The sequence below is a fragment of the Bufo gargarizans genome, chromosome 5 (assembly GCF_014858855.1).
Source record: "Bufo gargarizans isolate SCDJY-AF-19 chromosome 5, ASM1485885v1, whole genome shotgun sequence".
Taxonomy (NCBI): domain Eukaryota; kingdom Metazoa; phylum Chordata; class Amphibia; order Anura; family Bufonidae; genus Bufo; species Bufo gargarizans.
In genome coordinates, this window is record NC_058084.1 from 134631174 (window position 1) to 134652618 (window position 21445).

Genomic DNA, 21445 nt, shown 5'->3' on the forward strand with positions numbered 1-21445 from the left:
TTTTATTAGAGCAGATATCGCATTGTAATGTGAACACTCTCCTGAGATTAACACATGCAACATGTCTGTGGAGACCTGTCCCTAGAGCTTCACCAGAATCCACCATGGACGTACCCTGAAGTCTCCAGGCTGAGGCATAGTTCACGTTTCCATGTTGTTTTGACGTCAAGTCCATAAAAATAAAAAAAAGTGTTTGATCCGTGTGTCATCCGTAATCCAAGGACGAAATTTCAAGAGCATTTGCTGGCAACAATCTGTGATCACAGCATGGATGCGTCCGTGTTTTTTCATAGACCCATAGACTACAATCGGCGTGTTTGATCCGTATCATGGACCAAAGTAGTGCATGTCTCGGGTTTTTTCACTAACCCATGGTCAGGAAATATGGACAGCACGTCAGTTAAAAAAAAAAAAAATAGAAATGTGAACGAGGTCTAATGCCTCACCGAGTCAGACCTAGAAATCAGATCAGTAATTGTGAGCCAAGACCAAGTGCGGGTCAGAACCGATTAGTGTTCAGCAAACTTGTGTTTTCAAGTTCGGGTTATCTACGAACTCCATTATGGATTCTGCTACCACGGACTGTGGAGATAGAGGGATCCAGATATCAAAATTATTGTTAGGAGTAGGCAACCCCACCCTTTACATTCCTGTAGGGGGTCATCACCTCTTCCATGTCCTTCCAGGACAGAGATTGTAGCAATAAAAACCAGTAAGATTCTTAGAAACCAGAGACCCCCCCCCCCCATCATAAAATTATTATTATTTAAGCACCATTCATTCCATAGTGCTGTACATATGAAATGTGAAGATGTCAGATACCAGCGTGACACAGACCAGAACCATTAGAGGTGTCAGGAGAAGGCTAGTGTGCTTTCCAGCTGAGGTCACACATGAGACCCCCATATTGCAATATACATCAAAAAAATACATGGACAAATCCATATTTGAGCCATGTGCTTCCTCCTGGGGACTCAGGCCATGTACAGTTGTGTTCAAAATAATAGCAGTGTGTTTAAAAAAAAAAAAAGTGAATAAAGCTCAATATCCTTCCAATAGCTTTTATTTCCATACACACAAATGCAGAGTGGGAACACTACACATTCTATTCCAAATCAAAACATGTAGAAAAATATATGAACTTTGTGTTACTAAAAAATAAAATAAAAAATGAAGTAAATATTTGACTGTTCAAAAAATAGCAGTGTTTGTATTCTTTACAAGCTCAAACAAACATTCACTATATAAGGCTTCGTTCACACCAGCGTTCAGCCTTTCCGTTCTCCTGCTCCATTATAGGAGCAGGAGAACGGAAAGGACGGATTGGGCACATAACTAAGCCGAGCGGAGCCTACGGACCCCATAGACTATAATGGGGTCCGTTAGGTTTAAGCTCAGATGATTTTGGAGCGGAGACAAAAGTCCTGCATGCACAACTTTCGTCTCCGCTCCAAAATCATCTTCTGCGCGTAACCCTAACGGACCCCATTATAGTCTATGGGGTACGTAGGCTCCGCTCGGCTTAGTTATGTGCCCAATCCGTCCTTTCCGTTCTGCTCCTATAATGGAGCAGGAGAACGGAAAGGCTGAACACTGGTGTGAACGAAGCCTAAACTGAAAAATGTTTGAAGATTTTGCTTTCCTTTGAATCACTGAACTAGTATTTAGTTGTATGACCACTGTTTGAGAACGGCTGTAGATCTGTGTTGCATGGAGTCTTTCAGGTTTTGGTTGCCATTTTAAAGCATTTGCGATTATTTTAGCTGAGCAGCCTATCATTTCTGCACTTCTTTATATATATTTTCCCCTCACCAATCTACTTTTTAATCAAGGTACGATGTTCTTCTGAACAATGTCCGGAACAACCCAGAATTTCAGAGAGAAATGCACTGTAAACAGCATGTACAACATTTGCTGCCTTCCTTCCTTAAATAAGGGCAATAATTGCCACTTGTTTTTCAAAGAATGAATGATCTCACTAATTGAACTCCACACTGCTTTATTTTGAACATGCCCCTTTCAATAAGTGATTGAATTAGAGAATCAGCAGCATGCATGTCATGACTGTTGGATTTCTATTACTCCACTACACCTGCTAGTAAATTATTTGCCATGTAAAAATACAATTTCTACCAAAAAGAGTGATTGATCAGGTTAGTGATGTCTGACTGCTATTATTTTGAACACAACTGTATATGCTTCTACGGTATCAAAGTCAAATTGATCCCAGCTCAGTAACAGGGAGCAATTAGATAGCTCCATCCATCCTGCCATTACCTCCGCCATGCTTGGTACGGACGTGTGCGGGACACTCAGACGGAGTGGATGGAGGTAATATGAAATTGCTAAGGTGAATACCCGAAAAGATATTTCAATACAAAGATTTTGAGGCAGACTTGGTTTCCAGCAAGTGGTCATGAAAACTGTCATTACCATATTCCCTGTCCTCCTCTGACTTCACCGGTGGGAGGGAAAACACAGCGACCCTTTTTAACATGCATGGAGAAAAACAAGCTGTCATTTCTTCAGGGATCACTAATTTGATAGTCTGACCGATATTTCTGCTTCCCCAGGCAACCGGACTTGGGCTACTTTCACACCTGCGCTTTCCCTTTCCGCTATCGAAATCTGTCATAGGAGCTCAATAGCGGGGGGAAACGCTTCCGTTTTGTGCCTATTCATTGTCAATGGGGACAAAACTTAACAAAACGGAGTCACCAGAATGCACTCAGTCTCCCAGTGATACACACAGCGATGCACTCTGCTAAGTTTGCAGAAACACTGTCCCTAGTGAATGAGTGTCTCCTATGCTAAGCTCACAGGAAAATGCCGGCGACTGCATAGCATCTGCGTTTCATAGGGCTCTGTCTGTCAGGGTCTCTAACGTGACAGGTGTAAGGGTACTTTTACACTTGCGGCAGAGGATTCCGGCAGGCAGGGACTCCGGGATAGGATTAGGGTTTCTATAGGTGGTGTCAGTTTCCCTAGCTTTGAGGCCTAGCTCCTTTTCCCTTCCCTCCTGTTGTCGGGGTGGTGTTCCCTCCCACATCACTTACGTGACACTGCCTACCTGTGAGATCACAGAGGGATAGCTGGCTGCACCGCATTATGGGTGATCTCGTGTTCCCGGGTTTGTCTGTTACTTTCACTTTCTAACACGTGCAGCCGCCCACCATTTTAAGAAAAGTTATTTGTTTCCACAAACCACAAGGAACTTCAGATTCAGTTTAGAATTTAAGTTTTCCTAAACATCGGACCCAATTCCGCTTTGAATGCTTCACTCAACATTAATAATAATGTCAGGGGAAAAAAAACATTTCATGACAAATTCAGCTTGTCATTGAAGTGCTTTATATTTATATGGTGTGATCATAATAGCTATAGTGTATATTACCAAATATGTTATTACAATATTTCCCACACTCAGGTTTTAGAGGAGGAAAATAAGAAAAATAATATTTTTCATCAGACCTCCAATGAGACATAAAATAAATAAATGAACTCCCCTCTCCTGCCCTGGAGGGCACTGCCACTCGCAGATCCAGCGTGACCTTCCTGCACTTACCGCTCCCTTGTCATCTTCTGCTGGTGCCTTGCTGCACAGTGATCTGACATGGGACTGCATTAGGTCATAGTAGGCACTAGCAGAAGTTGACCAGCGAGCGGTGAGTACAGCCAGCACAAGAATCACGTATTCGCTGCTCCCTGGTCCTATTGTGTACTACTGAGGGCTTCCAAAATGGAAGCGCTCACTAGTATTCAAGTCATAAGTCGCACTGCCATTTTCCCCCCACTTTTGGGGGAAATAAGGTATACATTACCAAAAGTCAAATGATTGATCCCAGCAACAACACTGCAGTACAGTAATAAAAATAAAGTGACAATCGGACTATAAGGTTTTTATTCATCATATTCTTACAGGCCTCATCCACAAATAACACCACACAGTGACTGAATGCTACATGAAAGGGTCATTAAGCACAATGTAAGAATGAGAATGCTACCTGCACCTCAGCGCACGTTTCATTTCATAATCAATGCAGTTAACATAGCTAAATGCTTTAATATTTCATGTTACACCTAGTCCATATCTGAGCACGGCTAAAAGACTGCTTCACTGAAAGTCAGCCGAGCTTGAGATCTGCTGTCAATGAAGAGTTAAGAGACTGGTACGCGAGCCACCCTAAATGCACAGCACGCTACTCATCCCTTTACTTCAAGATGAAACAGCACCATAATATCAAGTAGAGGAGCCAAGCATAGAAACGCGCACACAGCGCTCTGCTGCTGGCGCCATCTCAGTCTCACTATGTTCAAGAACATAATGAGAGTTGTGTTCTCTAGGGTGCACGCTGATCTGGTTCAGCTATTCCAACCGGCATTAGGCAGGGACGTTAACCGCTGCATTAATGCTGTAGGAACACAGCAGGCTAGTTTTCGTCAACATATTTTTTTTGTGCTTTTATGTAATGCAAATGTAGCACCGGGGGTTATTCATCAAAGATTGGCGGAGGGCCGTCATCATCCTGCTGGAACATTGAAATCTTCTTTCCATGATTCTGGACATGGTCTTCATTTGCCTTCTCCAGGGCTTCAATCTAAAGGGATAAAAGCAAGGCTTTCATAGGACCGTATACTGCAAGAGAAATCCTGCACAAAACAGTGACTTTTTTTTTTTTTCTAAGAGGTCATTCACACTGCATTTGCAGTGTATGATGAGAATGTGCAGGGAAAGACACAGGTATATAACGTACCCATAGGCCCCGATTCACCTAATGGAGGCTAAAAGACCTCAGTCAGGCTTGTATACACTGGTATATGTTTTTTTGCTGTACAGAAGAGTGTAATCGTCTACGCTCTATGGCAAACATACAGTTAAGATTACACTAGTCTGAGGTAAACAAGGAAAAAAAAAATATACAGAGCAGTGTAGTATTTTTTTAAAATGGGAGATCCTCCGTCATATGCGGCATGATATGAAAACAAAAAGAGGCCCCATGCTATAAGGGGGGGGGGGGGGGGGGGTCCAATCTTACAGAAGGCGGGGCAACAAAAGTAGATGGGACCAGCAATACCCCAGTGCACCCCCGCTGCAGTATTCAACTGTATCCCAGTCCTGAGGACTAACACAGCTGAATGCAGTAGGGCCCCTGTGGCTGACAGTCATGAGCACAGGTACCTGATGCTCCTAGAACTAATTACTATTGAGAGCATGAGATCATTATGGATCCAGCTGGCGGTCACGAGGAGGGCTCGGTGGGCCCGTGGACATCTGCCCGTAGAGATTTTCCCCGTAGAGTCATTGCGCCTCGGATAGAGCACTACATCTAGTGGAAACCAACTTGTGCAACTTCGGCGGAAGCACAACTTTTCCCATTAATCATTATATTAAAATGTATTTATTGTTAAATTAGTTACCTCTGCCATAAAGTCTGCTTGATTGTCGGATGCAATATCTAGCCCAGACACCATATTAAAAAGATCACGTTCACTGGGTGTCTCCGAAACACCACATTTCTGGAAGAACTATTTAAGAGAGGAAAAAAAGGTAATTACAGTGCAGAGCTGTGGATGTGAAGGGGACATCTTCAATGTGAATTATTAAAAAGGGGTTGTCCGGGTTCAGAGCTGAACCCAGACATACCCATAATTTCACCCAGGCAGCCCCCCTGATAAAATGCTCCGATGCTCTCCCCTGCACTGGCTCTTTTATTTACCATGACACACTGCCGGGCGGAGGCTTCTGCCCAGCAGTGTGTTCGGTGACGTCACCGGATCTGATGGGCGGGCTTTAGCGCTGCCCTAGCCGTTTTACAGGCTAGGGCAGCGCTAAAGCCCGCCCATCAGTGCCGGTGACGTCACTTGGCTCACTGCTGGGCGGAAGCCTCCGCCTGGCAACCCCATGGAGAGCCCGGTTCGTTGGGAACTCCAGAAAATGCCTTTGCCCTGCCCGATTTAGCATGAACTGCTGGAGGCTGCCTGGGTGAAAATGGGGATATGTCTGGGTTCAGCTCTGAAAGGTTAACTACATAGATCTGCATTGACTGCACAATACACCAGATACATCATACACTGCACTAACAATACTCATAAGGTGCACATACACTAATACTGAACATAGGTTCACTGGGGTGAGATTTATTAGGAATCCATGAGAAAAAGAAAAACGATTCAACTTTCATATGAAATCGGAGGAAAAAAAGTTCAGTATGGGCCCAATGCAGTCCCAAAACAGACACTAAAATGCATTTTTACGGCAATGCGAAAAACGTCTGTTCTAGAGACAGGTGAGACCTGATAATTGAGGGTGGAAGTTGGACCCCTGATGATATGGATAACCATCAAATTTCTTAAAAATGCGATTCTGGACCTGTTCGGTTGATCCTAATGACAAGTGCTCTCTCTCTCTCCTCCCGAATCAAATCACAAAAAATTCTGGTTCATTAGAATCCAAACGTTTTGAAAAATCTGGATTGACTTTTAGAATCGATTCGCTCATGACTATTGATGACCTATTCTAAGGATAAGACAGCCATCGTAAACTTCTGGAAAACCCCGATGAATTTACAGTGTATTTCTTGCCCAAATCAATAACTGTTCCATTTCAGCCCTTCCTTACCTGGGAAACATTCCTACAGTCTCTGTACAGAAACTCCAGCCCATGGGGGTGAGTGGGCTCCACGGACTGACTCACATCAATCAGCCACACCTGCCAAGAAAGGAGTTTTGTATTACGTTTTAGCACGAAGGATGCTTTACACATGTGGCCGAGCCGTGGCAACTAGATCGCGATTACTCCTTCAGCTGTGACCCCTGTGCTGTTGCTCGGCCACACGCATGCAATAGCGCCCTTATAAATGGATGCATGTTCGTAAATCACGATGTACTTAGGCTATGCCAGTCATATTCATATAATGGTACTAGTAATGCATTTAAATTAGTAACCATTGTCCGATCACTGGGGCATCACAAAAGGAGCTGAAACCACATAAAACAGCCCGACACGTGAAGGCTAAACATAAATATCTATTTCTAAAAAATGAAGCCATTTTACTGAACCACAGTGTAGTTACCTTCCCATCATGCCACAACATGTTATATTCGCTCAGATCGGCGTGTACAAGGTTGCACTTGTCATAGAGTTGCTTCATCATCTTGAAAAGAAGAATAAGAAATAATTAGGGCGCGGAGACTGTACATAATCTAAATTTTATGAAAGGCTAAAATAGTTCCGCTGACAGAGATTAACTAGGCCAAGGGAATATTAGAAAACAGCGTCCGTACTGCGAAACGTGAACAATCTGCATGGACTTATTTTGCAGAAGAAGATTTCATTCCTTTCAATGCAAATGTTAAAACCTGACAAACGTCCTTGGGGCTTCCACAACTTCCCCTTATACCATTTCATCTTTATAGATTTTTTTTCTATACCTTGTGATTTATTTTTCACTGCACTTTTGAAGCAGAATTTTGTCTAGACTGCAGTAACCATCCAGCGGGTTATAATGTACATTTTATTATGTACAACAAAAGTCTGAAAGAACAGATACAAACTAGTTACTTACAGTGAGAACCTGGTAATAGGCAGCTTTGGAGTCCTCCAGGCTCAGTTTGGCTTCTTTTAGTGTGGGAGCGGGTATCTGGTCCTTCCCAATGAAGGACATGACCAGAATATGCTTCTTTAACATGACAACTGCTGGACAAGGAATACCAGCCTTTTCCATTCTGTGTAAATAGAAAATGTTTAATATATATATTATATACACACACACACACACACAATATTGATGACCTATCATCAGATCAGCGGGGGTCTGACCGCGCTCTCTTCATAATTAAGCCTCATTCACACGTCCCAGACGTGTGCTGTACGTGTTCTCCATGGGCAGCACACGTCCTCATTTATTTTAAATGTGTGTATTCAGACATCAGTGTTTTAGCACTGTCCACGGGTCTGTGTTTTTAGCACGGATGCATACTCTATTTTGCCCGTGTTCACGGATCCATCACGTCCATTAGTCTATGGATCTGTGAAAACCATGGATGCAACACGTTAAGAAGAGATGCTTTGAAAGTTATTTTTCAGCTGTTCAGTGAAACACGGATGGCACACAGACCCAACATGGATCCTTCACGGACAGCTTTACGGATGCATTACCGACTACCTTCTCACGGATTTGAGCACGGACATTGATGTGTGAATGAGGCTTTACTTGTGCGTCTCCTTGTAATGATACCGCTCCGCCACGGCAGAGGAGGGAGCGCTTGTACGAGCGCCGCTACCTCTGAACAGGTGATCTGCGGGGATACCAGGAGTCAGAATCCAACCAATCTGATATTGATAACCTATCCTACGGACAGGTCATCAATACTGTAGTACTGCACAAACCCTTTAACATTACATAACTGTTTGGAAGAGATTCAGTATAACTAGTCATTAATTCATTGAAATCCCTGCTCTCTATGCTTATAAGTCCGGAGGGTTGTCCTCCTCTGGGACTGACAACTATCTCTATGCATGTTCAAACATAGCAAGTTGCTGCCTACAGCACTTTTTTTCCACAGGTTTTATAAACGGTCTTACCTCTTCAGGTTATGCTTTTCCTTTTCTGCCCACATGCGAATAATTTTACGTGGATTGAGCTTGCTGAAGCGATCCTTGAATCTATAGTCATCCTTGATGTATTTATCCCGATTCTTGAACTCATTTAGGGTGGTCTTGAATACCTTGAGGGCACATTCAGAAGGCACTTCATGATCTTCCATACTAAATAGGAAAAGAAAAAGATACATTACAAATCTATCATTAGATGACAACAACCCTATCTTAGGTTCAAGGGTATACTCGCATAAAATGCCTATCTAGTCTCACTCACCTATAAAAACTAAAGTAATCATCAATTATCAGACACTTCCCTCTAGGCCAGGGATCAGCAACCTCCGGCACGCCAGCTTGTCTGAAACTACAACTCCCAGAATGCTCCATTCACTTCTATGGTAGTTACAAGAACATCTGAGCACAGTGTGCATGCTGGGAGTTGTAGGATTACAGCAGATGGAGTCCCAAAGGTTGCTGATCCCTGGTCTAGGATTAGAACATTAAATATAAAGCAACTTCAGCCCATTTCATCGGCCCTTACTACAACACCAAGATATGAACACGTCTGTAAGAAAAGAGAATCTCTCGCCTATATTTTTTGCTAATTAAAACCAGATACTGACAGTTCTGTAATCCATTTTATTTTCCTACTGTATTATTTTCTGTACATGATTATGGGGCAGCCATCTTGCCTGAGCTGCTGTTAACAGCGTTCAGAGATATGCTTTACCACATGGACCATAGGAACCTGTAGTCTGGAGAAGACTCCTATGGGACAGTTTTGTTAGCATGCTCTGAGACCTGTGTTGAGGTCATTATTCAGCAAGGGGGTGACCTGTGACCATCACCTATAGTTAATGGTGTGATTCTGTGTTATCTGCCTCCAGCTATATAATATTGGTTTAATTTGTCATTGTAATCCTGCTATTTAATGCAAAGATCTATGTAACCATACATATATAGCCCCTGACCACCGGTCATTTGTGGGCCTTATTCCTAGACCACCAGCTTTCTACGACGGCTAAGAACATGCACTGCACGGATGGTTCAGGAGAACCGGGCCCTGCTCTAACAGACTGGCAGAAGCGCCAATCCGGGTCTTTTAACCCCTTAGATGATGCGGTCAATACCAGCAGTGGCATCTATATGGTTACAGAAGGAGCACAATCCCTATCTCCCACACATAAGATCGCGGGGTGCTGATGTATTGACATAGCAGCTTAAAGGGAACCCGTCATCCACTTTATGCTGACCGTACTGTAGTACTAAACTAGTGACAGAAATGCTGATGTCAGCGGTGTGTCACTCGTCAGCTAAAAGTAAGTGGTTGCTGAGAACCAGCATCATAATCATTACAGCCCAGGCCTTGAGAAGAGTCCCGGCCACCTGAGAAGAGTCCTGGTTATTCATGAATTCCTGCTCTCCTGCCCACCTGCTGATGACTGACAGGCTTCTACCTAGTGTTCTCCCTTTTTCTGTAGGAGAGAACTGCCAATCATCAGCAGATGGACAGGAGAGCAGGAGATTATGTATCACCAGGACTCTTCTCAGGTAGATGTGACTCTTCTCAAGGCCTGGGCTGCAATGATTATGATGCTGGTTCTCGGCAGCCACTTACTTTTAGCTGATGTGTGACACACCGCTGACATCAGCATTTCTGTCACTAATTTATACTGCCCTCGGTACGGTCAGCATAAAGTTGATGACAGGTTCCCTTTAAGGCAATGAAGGCCCCCAGCCTTGACTCTCTGGCGCAGCCTGCTGGTGGATGTCAATATGGCACTGACAGAATAATACATTGCACAAGCAATACAATTGTATTATGGAACTGATCAAAAGATTGCCTACTAAAGTCTCCTTATGGGACTACTGAATATTTATAAAGAAGTTAAAAAAAAAGTTTTATTAAAAAAAAAAATGTTTCCACCAAAATATTGCCATTAAAAACTACTACTTGTCCCACTAAAAAAACAAAAAAAAAAAACAATCCCTCATACAGCTGTAACATCAGAAAAATAAAAGTTATAGCTCTTGGAAGGGAATCAAAAAAAAAAAATATATATAATAATAATAATAATAATAAAAACACTTTGCCACTAATGCCCAAAATGCATGCAAGGGGATTGAGTTAAAGAAGCTACTCAGAATCATGGCAACTTACCTTCCCCCATTTGCATGAAAAACAACAGACTCTTTCCCAGTGCTCACACAGCCGTTGATGGTATCCAGAACCCCAGCATTCACCATCTTATATAAGAGCAGTCTGGTCTTTGGGTCCACTACTTTCTCCTGTAGCATAAAACAGAAGGTGAATGCAGTAAAGCAGCCATAGAAAGTAGACGCCAGTGACATAGACAGGCCTACTTACAGCAGTGGAGACTTCCTTCTTGTCATGCAGTCTGGCACTCTTACGCTGTTCAGAAATCGAGTGCTGCTTCAACACATTAAAAACTTGGTTGGACAGTTTTAAGTCCATTCCAATTCCATCTCCGACCTGAAACTCTGGAGTAAACTAGAAAAGACAGATTTTAGGTTAAAGAAGCACTCCGGCAATGTATTTTTTGCATACATAATGCTACCTCACCAGGAATATTCTAGCAGTGTTTTTGTTTCATCCTAGCTCAGTTGCATCCATACATTCAATGCTTTAATTAGGATCTGGTCACGTGAAACAGGTGGTCCATCTCTCCTGTGTGGCTGACGCCCTGTGAACTACAGGACTACATCATCACTAGTGTTGAGCAAACTTGTGTTTTAGGTTCAGCGTCTAAAGTTCGGGTTATCGAAGAATCATGTTATGGATTCTAAATTCCGTTATGGTCCGTGATAGCGGAATCCATAACGCGGTTCTTCGATAACCCGAACTTTAGACGCCGAATTTAAAACACAAGTTCGCTCAACACTAATCATCCCGTTTCAAACCCCACCAAGCAGCTCTCAGACTCCTTTCCACCAAACTCTGTTCTCTATTACGAGCCCGCAATTGTATGGAGCAGGCTGCTGCGGTGAGCCCACTACATACGCGGTGGGTGCCAGCTGTATAATACGGCAGGGGGTATCGGCCCCCCCATTCTCGTGATTGATGGGGGGTTCCAGCAGTAGGCCCCCACCGATCTGATAGTTATACCCTATCCTGTGGATAGGGGAATAACTTTTACCTATCGGAATACCCCTTTAACTAAGGCCTCTTTCACACTTGCGCTGTCCGGATCCGGCGTGTACTCCACTTGCCGGAATTACACGCCGGATCCGGAAAAACGCAAGTGTACTGAAAGCATTTGAAGACGGATCCGTCTTCAAAATGCCTTCAGTGTTACTATGGCACCCATAGTAATTTAATATTAAAGTCCTAGTTGCCATATTAGGAGCGGGGAAGCGGTATACTTACAGTCCGCGCGGCTCCCGGGGCGCTCCAGAGTGACGTCAGAGCGCCCCATGCGCATGGATGACGTGCCATGCGATCACGTGATCCATGCGCCTGGGGCGCCCCGGGAGCCGCACGGATGGTAAGTATACTGCTCCCACGCTCCCCTTTACCATGGCTGCCGGGACTTTAGCGTCCTGGCAGCCATGGTAACCACTCTAAAAAAGCTAAACGTCGGATCCGGCAATGCGCTTCAATGGGCATTAATTCCGGATCCGGCCGTGCGGCAAGTCTTCAGGATTTTTGGCCGGTGCAAAAAGCGCAGCATGCTGCGGTATTTTCTCCGGCCAAAAAACTTTCCGTTCCGGAACTGAAGACATCCTGATGCATCCTGAACGGATTTCACTCCATTCAGAATGCATTAGGATAATCCTGATCAGGATTCTTCCAGCATAGAGCCCCGACGACGGAACTCTATGCCGGAAGACAATAACGCAGGTGTGAAAGAGCCCTAAGAAGGAAAGTATAAACAAAAAATGAAAAATAATAAAAGTTTAAAATCACCTCGCTTTCCCAATTTTCCATATAAACATATATAAACAATAAAAAAATAAACACATAAAGGTATCGCCACTTTTGAAAATGTCTGAACTACTAAAATATCTTAAAATTTTCCTGTGCGGTGAATGCCATAACGGACGGGGGAAGAAATAAATTAAAACGTACAATTGGCAATTTTAGTAATAAAACAATAAAAAACGATACAATATTGAGCAGCAGAATAGGTATCTCATGTCATTTTTAACACAGTGAGGTCAAAACCTTGGCGGAATTGTGTTTTGTTTTTCAATTTTACTCCACAAATAATTTTTCCTGTTTTCCAATATAAAACATGGTAAATTAAATGGTGTCATTTAAAAAAATAAAAAAATGCATTTTGTCCCGCAAAAAGCTCTCATATGGCTATGTGAACAGAAAAATATAAAAAAGTTACGGCTATTGGAATGTGGGGAGGAAAAATCTAAACTGTAAAAATGAAAATTGGCCCAGTCTTTAAAGGCATAATAACAGCCCATGCTGCACTATATAGAATTTCTGAGACCGGAGTTCTTCTTTAAAAGTCTCAAAGTTGATACTAGAATTGCAATATACAAATCAGATTGAGAAAATGTCTTCTCATACAGAACAAAACGCTGGATATGTCAAGCTTAGAGGTGAGTTTTTTAGAAATCTAGTCATAGTATAAAAATCACCAGCTATATGTCTATGAACACTACGAGACAAATACTTACATTTTCCATGCGAGCAGTGTTCTTCCTCCCACAAACCACTTCATCATGTTTTGTTGTTATGTCCTTGCCTTTTCCTATGAACCCTTTCTTTGGTGTGGTGGTGGGCTTATCTACAGACAAAAAGAATTGGCCAGTAAAAGGTTTGTCTCATTTTTTCCCCGAAAGTGATCTTATGAGCAGAGCCCTTTTACACCGGCTGATAGAGTGGTCAATGATCAGCAGATTATCCCCAATGTATTAGGATGAATGATCACTATTGTGTTTGTTTGTCCCCATAAGAACAAATAGTTTTTTAGGCTGCAAATCCCTATTTATCTAGGATGATAGAGTGGACAACGATCGGTAATGAACGTCCATTCCCAATCAGTGCCCACTGGCTAGCTGCATATACAGGCCTCACTGTATGGGGATGAATGATCGCTACTGTGTTTGTTCGTTCCCATAAGAATGAAGAGTTGGCTGCACAGGGCAATGTGCTGCTGACAATGAGATGAGGCACAAGCAATTGGATCAACCAAATGTTTGTAAGGCGATTGCAGACACATTAAGGCCTCTTGCACACAAACTTGTGTGCCCCGTGTCCGAACACCCACCGTGGGGCAGCCGCAGCGGATCGCGGACCTATTCACTTTAATGGGTCTGCGATCCGGCCGCTCCGCAAAAAGATAGAACATGTCCTATCTTTTTGCGGAACGGAAGTACGGGACAAAAGCCCACGGAAGCACTCCGTAGGGCTCCGTTCCGTGCTTACGTTACGCATCTCCGGATTTGCGGACCCATTGAAGTGAATAGGTCCGCATCCGTGATGCGGAATGCATACGGAATGGTGCCTGTATATTACGGATCTGCAAATGCGGTCCACAGTACGGCCACGGGGCGCACACGTTCAAGTGCAAAAGGCCTAATGCTGACCAACAAGTGTGCTTTCCTGATAACTGGCCCATGTAAAGGGGCCTCAAACCTGGTCATACACAAGCATTTCACTCGATTCCACCCTAAATATGCAAGACTGACTAATCGTACACGTTTATTACAATAGGGAGCAGAGAATAAACCTCTGCCAGCAGTATCGCTCTGGCGCCAAAGAATTGGGGATGTTGAAATGCAACATGTTTGATCCCTTTTTACCACGATATTTGCTGTTGGTAGTCAGGAAGCCCATACACATAAGACATCCTAAACTTAGAAAGAGCTGAATTTTACTAGTTCTTGCCTGGCACACAGCATAAGGTGCATCACTAAAGAAAAAGAAAAAAAAAGAAAAAAATACGGGACATCGACTAAGCCCTTTAAAGCCCCTATTGTGATGTATAAAAGTCGCACATTATAATGCTCGCCATATGTGTACCAAAATTTGTGACTTTTTAGGCTCCTTGCCACTTTTCTGAAGGGGCGAAGAAAAGGGGGTGGGGCATCACTCGGCCCACCGGATTTACTATGCCGTAAGTTATAGCTGAAGTCTGCACTGGCCCCTGGCTGGTGTAGACTTCCGTTTCTGGCACACGGCAGGGCAGAGATGCGCCTAGTTTATTAAGAGGCCTCTGCCTCTCTATAAATTAGGTACACCTCAGGGAGATCAAGACTGGCGTATGGGTATGCTGGTCTTGATAAGTCTCCCGCATTGCTTGCAGTTATTCTTCAAGGTGGGCCAGAAGAATATATTGCCTCTTACCAGCTTTGTAGGGGTCATGGCGGGTGTCCTGCCAATCCACTTCGTCTTCTGAACTCTCACTGTCTTCACAAGGGTGCACCTTTCGGTAGTTTTCAAAAGAGATTGAAACTAGGGCGAGAAAGAGTCCAGTCATTGTAATAGCCGCCTGGGCCGTTTATCTATCTCTGCTGGCACAGCAGCCTGCGTCTCCTCACCTTTACTGTCACCGTTAAATTTCTTCTCCTCTCTGCTCAGTTGGGCGTCGTATTCCTTGTCAAACTGCATCTGCAGCATCTGAGCCAATACTTCATCACTGGAGGTATCAACGTTCTCGGCAGTTATGAAAGCCCCGTCATCACAGCTACAGGGGGATAAAGCGCAGGCAGCCATTAGCACCCATCAGGTCAACAATATAACCAAGAGGATTCAATTTAGTCACAGCCCCAACCAGGGTCGGACTGGCCCACCAGAACACCAGAGAATCCTCCAATGGGCCCAAGCTCTGTCTATAATGGACCCCTAGTAAACGGGGCCCTTAAAGGGGTTGTCCAGGTACAGAGCTGAACCCGGACATATCCCCATTTTCACCCAGGCTGCCCCCACTGACTTGAGCATCGGAGCAGTTCATGCTAACATCAGGGGGTATGTCTGGGCGAAATGATGGGTATGTCTGGGCGAAATGATGGGTATGTCTGGGCGAAATGATGGGTATGTCTGGGCGAAATGATGGGTATGTCTGGGCGAAATGATGGGTATGTCTGGGCGAAATGATGGGTATGTCTGGGCGAAATGATGGGTATGTCTGGGCGAAATGATGGGTATGTCTGGGCGAAATGATGGGTATGTCTGGGCGAAATGATGGGTATGTCTGGGCGAAATGATGGGTATGTCTGGGCGAAATGATGGGTATGTCTGGGCGAAATGATGGGTATGTCTGGGCGAAATGATGGGTATGTCTGGGCGAAATGATGGGTATGTCTGGGCGAAATGATGGGTATGTCTGGGCGAAATGATGGGTATGTCTGGGCGAAATGATGGGTATGTCTGGGCGAAATGATGGGTATGTCTGGGCGAAATGATGGGTATGTCTGGGCGAAATGATGGGTATGTCTGGGCGAAATGATGGGTATGTCTGGGCGAAATGATGGGTATGTCTGGGCGAAATGATGGGTATGTCTGGGCGAAATGATGGGTATGTCTGGGCGAAATGATGGGTATGTCTGGGCGAAATGATGGGTATGTCTGGGCGAAATGATGGGTATGTCTGGGCGAAATGATGGGTATGTCTGGGTTGTGTCTGACTTGTAGGCACTCTCAAGGCTGGACTTACATTATTTCTGGTGGGGACACGTGGCTCTGTTCTTCCAGCTGCAGCTCTCTGGCAAGCTCCTCACTCATGACATCTGCCAGTGAGCACTGGGTCGCAGGTTCTGCAGGTAAACCCCATGGGCTCTATAAAGGAAAATAATGTTTATGCACAAATTGAGAAGCATCGGCTCGCGTATCTACATTAGCTCTACACAAATCTAAGGCAATAATCTACATAACTCACTCAATACAATTCACTTAAAGGGGTTGTCACATGAAAAAAAACATTCTACAGTTTTCAAACCAGCACCTGGATCTGAAAACTTTTGTAATTGCATGTAATTAGAAATGTTGTATAGCCACTGAGTTAGTCACTGAAATCTATCTGTATAGCGCCACCTGCTGTTTGCTCTTTTTCTCATCTCTCTGTCCTGCCATTTATGGCTGGTTGGTTGGTGAATACTGTCATCATGGACGGCCATGCCGCAAGTTAAAATGTCGAATCAGTGATTTATTTCTACTGCAATCTGTGGCCTAGACCGAGCTGTCACTGGTGGGATGCAGATCTGTCGGCCTGAATGACTTTTCAAATACAGCCCCCAATGGGATCGGTCACGTTTGTTCAGGTCAGAAAAAGAGTGGACAGCCAGCAGAATATAGTCCAAGCTGGCCTTTTCAGCTGTCCAAAATCTCCAGTGTATGTCCGGCTTCACTAAATAAAGCTATTGACCCTTTACACCCAGATATCTGACCAGGCCAATACCAATCTAAACTGGTGTGCGGAAATGACCAATTGATCTGTTTGAAAAGGTCTTCTCTGCCGGAATATCTGTCTGCCAACCACAACGATTGTAGTGTGTAATGGATCTGAAAGACAACCCCATTAGGGAGGCTCTAATCAGGGCTTCCATTGCAGATTCCACCAAAAAGGTGGGCACCCGAATGGACTCCATTATAGTCAATAGGTCTGGTCGGCTCCGTTCGTGTGAGTTTTGTGCCGAATCAAACAAACAGAGCTCGTCCCCATAAAAAACAGGGAGTAGATGTGTATATATAGCGTGCCTAAGTGGTGCAAGTGTTAGGTTTTGATACTCTATGGCCAATATATATATTTTTTGTGAAGATATATCAAAGGTCAGAGTTACGTGGCTCCTCGGAGAATATATTAGGTATTCACGTGCCAGAAAACCTTTGGCGAATCAAGAATTACCAAGAAGTGTAGCTTCCCTTATGCATATTAAAGGGGTTGTCCGGGCTTTCTATAGTGATGACCTATCCTCAGGATAGGTCATCAATATCAGGTCGGCAGGGGTCCGACACCCGGCACCCCCGCCCATCAGCTGTATGAATAGCAGGCACTGCATGGTGTGGGGGCAGGGCAGTCCAAAGTCTCCAGTGACAGCTATCTAATCTGCACTGTGTACACAAAGCAGTAGTGACTCAGAGTCATTAAGGACGGGGTTTTTCCTAAAGAGAAGAAACGTCACCTCCGTGCAATCACGTCACACACGACAATCTGGGGAGATTTATCATAACTGGTGGAAAGGGCAACTGGCCCAGCTGAATAGGGGAAGCAAAACAATACTCCCTAGTAATAACTAGTAGAGTGACTGGGTCTCACTGGCCATGGCTCCACTAACTACCATTAGATAGTTGACCTTTAGCCTGACATTGATCTAATGTGTATGGCAGCTTAAAGGGGTTGTCCGCTTTCCCATATTAAAGTAGCACCACCCCCACAAAATGTTTTATTCTCTGACCTGCTAGAAATGTAAATGATGTAATCTGTAACGAAGGTAATTTTCTTACCAGAGACTATTTGTGAGTTATAACCTTTCTTCTGATCCTCAGCTGCGTCATGTGACCAGCGCCCTGACAGCATTTACTGTGACAGTAAAGTCTTGCCACGGCTCGGGTCACATTGCATGCACAGTGTATATGACAGCACATTCACCAGACATTAAAGACGTTCTATCACCTCAGACACTGGGGACATATTGCTAGGATATGAACCCATCTGATAGGTGTGGGTCCTATTCACTTCTATGGGACTGCCAAAAATAGCCGAGCACTGGCTGAGCCATTTCTGTAAACCCCATAGAAGCAAATGGAGCGGTGGCTGTGCTTGCGCAGTGCGCCCTCCATTAGTTTCAATGGGACAGCCAAAACTATAGGCGCTCCCAAGAATGAATGGAGGGCGGCCGTGCATGCGCAGTGCAGCCTCCTTCACTTTGCCAGCTCCGTTTTAAAGATAGGGAGGGTCCCACCTATCAGATATTGGGGGCTTTTATCCTAGCGATATGCCCCCAGTGTCCGAGGTAAGACAACCCCTTTAATCACAGATACCAGGAAGTCATCATAAAGTGCAAGAACCAGCCCGATTACATGATCCCCATCCTCAGTGTGGATCAGTGGTGGTGCCAAGAGCTGGACCCCCACAATCGATCATTGATGACCTAAGGGTAGGCTGTCAGTTTTAAAGGACTGAATGGCCCCTTTAAAGGGAACCTGTCACCGGGATTTTGTGTATAGAGCTGAGGACATGGGTTGCTAGATGGCTGCTAGCACATCGGCAATACCCAGTCCCCATAGCTCTGTGTGCTTTTATTGTTAAAAAAAAACAAGAAAACGATTTGATACATATGCAAATTAACCTGAGACCAGTCCTGTACGTGAGATGAGTCAGGGACAGGACTCAACCCAGGTTAATTTGCATATGTATCAAATCGGGGTTTTTTTACACAATAAAAAGCACACAGAGCTATGGGGACTGGGTATTGTGGATGTGCTAGCGGCCATCTAGCAACCCATGTCCTCAGCTCTATACACAAAATCCCGTGACAGGTTCCCCTTAAAGGGAAGCTGTCAGCAGCTCATGAGGACAGCATAGTGGTGACAGACAAACCGATCTCAGCGTCCTTACAGTAAGTAGTGACCAAGAACCAGCAGCATAATCGTCACAGCCCCGGCCTGGAGCAGAGTCCGCCGCCCACCTGCTGATGACTGACAGTCAGGACTCTTCTCCGGCCGCCATGATTCTAAAGCTGCCTTCTTGGATCATAAAGCTGATGCCCGGTTCCCTTCCCGCCCGGGCCCCTGTCACTCACCGGCCGGGCTCCCGGTGCTATGATCCCCACTTGCTCCATCTTCTCATTCAGGCTCGGGCAGGTGCTGGACGGAGAGGCCAGTGCGGCTGACACGGGGTGAGCACGACGGACGGTTGCTGAAGAGCGGGATGTGCCCGGACTTGCCAGGTAGCCGGAGGTAGGGCCTGAGATAAGAGGAGGAGCCTGTGTGTGGGTAACACTAGATTATCACGCGGAGCTCTGCTCGGTAACCGACTACAAGCTTCTCCCGGGGGCTCTTCAGCAACGAACAGTCGACTGTCAGCTCTTCAGCTTCACTGTGCTCAGCCCTTCCTCTCCTACCGGTGTCTCACCAAACAGCGCGGTGCCTGCTGGGAACTGCAAACCCAGACCCGCCCTCAGCCGGGACACGTGACTGTCAAAGCCATGACGTAATCATTCTCTCATCGCCCAGGAACGCCGTCGCTAGAGGGAAAACGTATTCACTGGGTGCAGTCTGCATACACAGCTCTGTACTGGTCAGGGTATCATGTAGTGCAGGGGTCCACGCGGGAGCACCGTGCTAGTGATAGGTTCTTCAGTTCTTTTTAGAAAGGCATACACTGTGAGGACTAATGTAAGTCTTCAGAAAAATGGCTGCCTGTTTATGTTGTTATATATATCTCCATGTTCTCTAGTGCAGCCGTCTCCTCAGGCTATGTTCAGGCAGGGTTGGACATTTAAGAGCTTTATCACACTAGCGCTTTTATCCTCTATGACCTGTCACTGACGCTGCGGTACCGCAGCAGTACCGCCACTCCTGCAAAATGCAGGAAAACTAATATCAATAAGGCTACTTTCACACTTGCGCTCCGTTCAGTACGGATCCGTCTGCATTAATAACTTTAAAAAAATTCGCAAGTGCGCAAGTAGCCTGCGCAGATCCGTTCAGACTTTCAATGTAAAGTCAATGGGGGACGGATCCGCTTGAAGATTGAGCCATATGGTGACATCTTCAAGCGGATCCGTTCCCATTGACTTACATTGTAAGTCTGAACGGATCCGCACGGCCAGGCGGACACCCGAACGCTGCAAGCAGCGTTCAGCTGTCCGCCTGTCCGTGCGGAGGCGAGCGGAGCGGAGGCTGAACGCCGCCAGACTGATGCAGTCTGAGCGGATCCGCATCCATTCAGACTGCATCAGGGCTGGACGGAGGCGTTCGGGTCCGCTCGTGAGCTCCTTCAAACGGAGCTCACGAGCGGACACCCGAACGCTAGTGTGAAAGTAGCCTAATATGGTTCCGTGCGACAATACTCCACACTTCCTACAATACCATAAGCAGAGGTAAACGTGTGTATATATATATATATATATATATATACATAGTAAAGTTTAGGCAGCACTCCTACACATGCAGAGCTGATTATATGGTGCCCGCGGTAGTCCCTCGATCCAGGACGGGTAAATAATAAAGAAAGTCCGCAGCACTCCTTGAAGTAAAAAAATGTGTAGTTTATTCACACATGTCAAAAAATAGACTGTCTATAGATTGTCTATTTTTTGACGTGTAAATAAACTACACATTTTTTTACTTCAAGGAGTGCTGCGGACTTTATTATATATATATATATATATATACATATATATATGTACCTGTTTGAACTTTTCTGCCTGTACCAATCCTCTTTTGTATGCTGGCTGGTACTTGAATATGAGAGTAGGATAGGGAGCCCTATGTGATTTGATAAAAATGAGCTTGCCCCGGCCGGTGGCACCGTTCGATGTTAGACTCGCTAGCTCGCACTCAAATCCGAGCGCTATGTAACTAGGTTACGGGTATCTAGGCGTGTCAAAAAAGCTCCAACGCGTTTCGTATAATCGTTATTCTTCATCAGGGATGTAGACTGTTTCTCCTAGTATTCCTTAAATTCGAAGAAAATGTATTAGAATCCAGCTTCCCATAAAAAACGATCTTTATTCACTTGCGGTAAAATCCAAACATCAAACACTGGCGCTGTCTGCGCATTTCGGACCTACAAATGTTGGTCCTTAATCATAACATAAAAAAGTGGAAAGAAACCTCTACCTTATAAGAATGTGCTGGACCACAGCTAGTTAATTACTGCCATCACATGCCTCCTAAGGGAGGGGAAACCGCGATACACC

General features: G+C 44.8%; 1 protein-coding gene across 1 annotated transcript; it reads right to left on the reverse strand.

Annotated features, from left to right (window-relative positions):
- Positions 1-3883: 3883 nt before the first annotated feature.
- Positions 3884-19706, reverse strand: RIOK3 (RIO kinase 3). The gene is made up of 13 exons (XM_044294694.1): positions 19322-19706; positions 16237-16358; positions 15122-15267; positions 14928-15035; positions 13256-13365; positions 10968-11111; positions 10761-10888; positions 8585-8767; positions 7566-7725; positions 7074-7154; positions 6620-6709; positions 5419-5526; positions 3884-4598 (listed from the first exon to the last, which is right to left on the reverse strand). The coding sequence occupies exons 1-13, from the start codon at positions 19358-19360 to the stop codon at positions 4491-4493; spliced, it is 1527 nt and encodes a 508-aa protein (XP_044150629.1). The 5' UTR covers positions 19361-19706; the 3' UTR covers positions 3884-4490.
- Between the last annotated feature and the right edge of the window lie 1739 nt (positions 19707-21445).